General features: G+C 54.7%; 1 protein-coding gene across 1 annotated transcript; it reads right to left on the reverse strand.

The window, feature by feature from the left end:
• Positions 1 to 96: 96 nt before the first annotated feature.
• On the reverse strand, positions 97 to 759 carry Pmar_PMAR002695 (hypothetical protein; the record flags this gene model as incomplete). Its single annotated transcript, XM_002777517.1, has 1 exon — positions 97 to 759. The coding sequence occupies one exon, from the start codon at positions 757 to 759 to the stop codon at positions 97 to 99; it is 663 nt and encodes a 220-aa protein (XP_002777563.1).
• Between the last annotated feature and the right edge of the window lie 536 nt (positions 760 to 1,295).

A 1,295-nucleotide genomic window follows, 5' to 3' on the forward strand; every position in this document is an offset into this window, starting at 1 on the left:
TATCCGGTTGTCTGACCGGAAAGCGCTAGAGATGACGTGGCGACCGACCTCTGGATGCCTCCTCGTGGCTGTATGGACCCTCCATGAGTCCCGACTCTACTCAGCTAGGGTGGCTGTCCAAATCTCCTCGTCGAATTCTCCTAGACGGATCTCGTTCAAGGTTTTTCTCATGGATGACGAGGCTTCGTCCAAGAGCTGAGACGCTGTCAACTTCTTCTTCTTCTTCGTCTTCTTCTTCTTATTGGATTCCTTCGGGTCAGGATTTGACTTGAGCGGGGCGAAGACCCCCTTTATCTCCGGCATCTTGCCGATCACAGGCAGACCCTGTTGTATGTCCTTAGCCAGCTGGGTATCCGAGTATTGTGTCAGCTGTATGAGCTCTTGTAAGAGAGGTAGGTTCAGGTGGCCGCTTATGGAGCGGACTCCTGGGTCCATCTGGCAGCGCCAGATCTCGGCTGTAGGCCCCAACTCGGAGGCCCTGGCTCGCAGAGAGCCTAAGAGGCTGCGCCTCTCTTTGTTGACGACCTCACTGGTCGCCGAGGATTGGTAGTCAATCGCTGCCAACGGAGAATCCGGTAGCGAGGGTTTGCTGTCAAGCGGATGGGCCCTGACTCGAGCTTGAGCTGCGTGGGCTTTGGCGTCTCCATCCACCGAAAATTCCCGAATTTTTGCAGTGTCGACCTTTGCCGAACTATAATAAAATATGGGCTCATCCCGGCCCTCTTTCGCCAGGATCTCAGTGAGAGCGTCTATAGCCATGGCCTTTAGACGAGTCGGGGACCCCGACTCGGGGTTGTGTGGGCTTTCTTCCCACGAGGAGCTCTGGCATTCCATTGATGCCGACGTTTCCCCATTGGGCAGAATAAGCTTGATAGAGACAGTGTCTATCGATGAGTGATCCCCCCTCGGTACTACTCAACTCAACAACATATCATAGTAGGGAAAGAAGAGGAGTATCCACCGGGAACAACGCACTCGCGAGTACGAGCTGGTGAGGTGAAGAGGGTGAGGTGGGGTGCTCACTTGGGGGGTCCCTTCGTCTTGTCGGCTTCTTTACGAGGCCTCTTCCCACTGTAACTATTACGATAACCAGCGTTTGAGCCCCACCACGACTTATTCTTCTTCTCCTTGTGGCTTATGGCGTCGTTGCAGGCCCTCAGAGCATCGTTTTCGGAGAAGTCCGAGAGGAGTCTTAGTTCATTGGCCGGGTCTCCCCCTCGTCGAAGCGCCTCGGCGACTCTGTTGCAGGTCTTGCGATGATAGAATAATCCAGCTACAGGACCGCCTGACGAGAG

Source organism: Perkinsus marinus (genome assembly GCF_000006405.1).
Source record: "Perkinsus marinus ATCC 50983 genomic scaffold scf_1104296951544, whole genome shotgun sequence".
In the NCBI taxonomy this organism is placed as follows: domain Eukaryota; phylum Perkinsozoa; order Perkinsida; family Perkinsidae; genus Perkinsus; species Perkinsus marinus.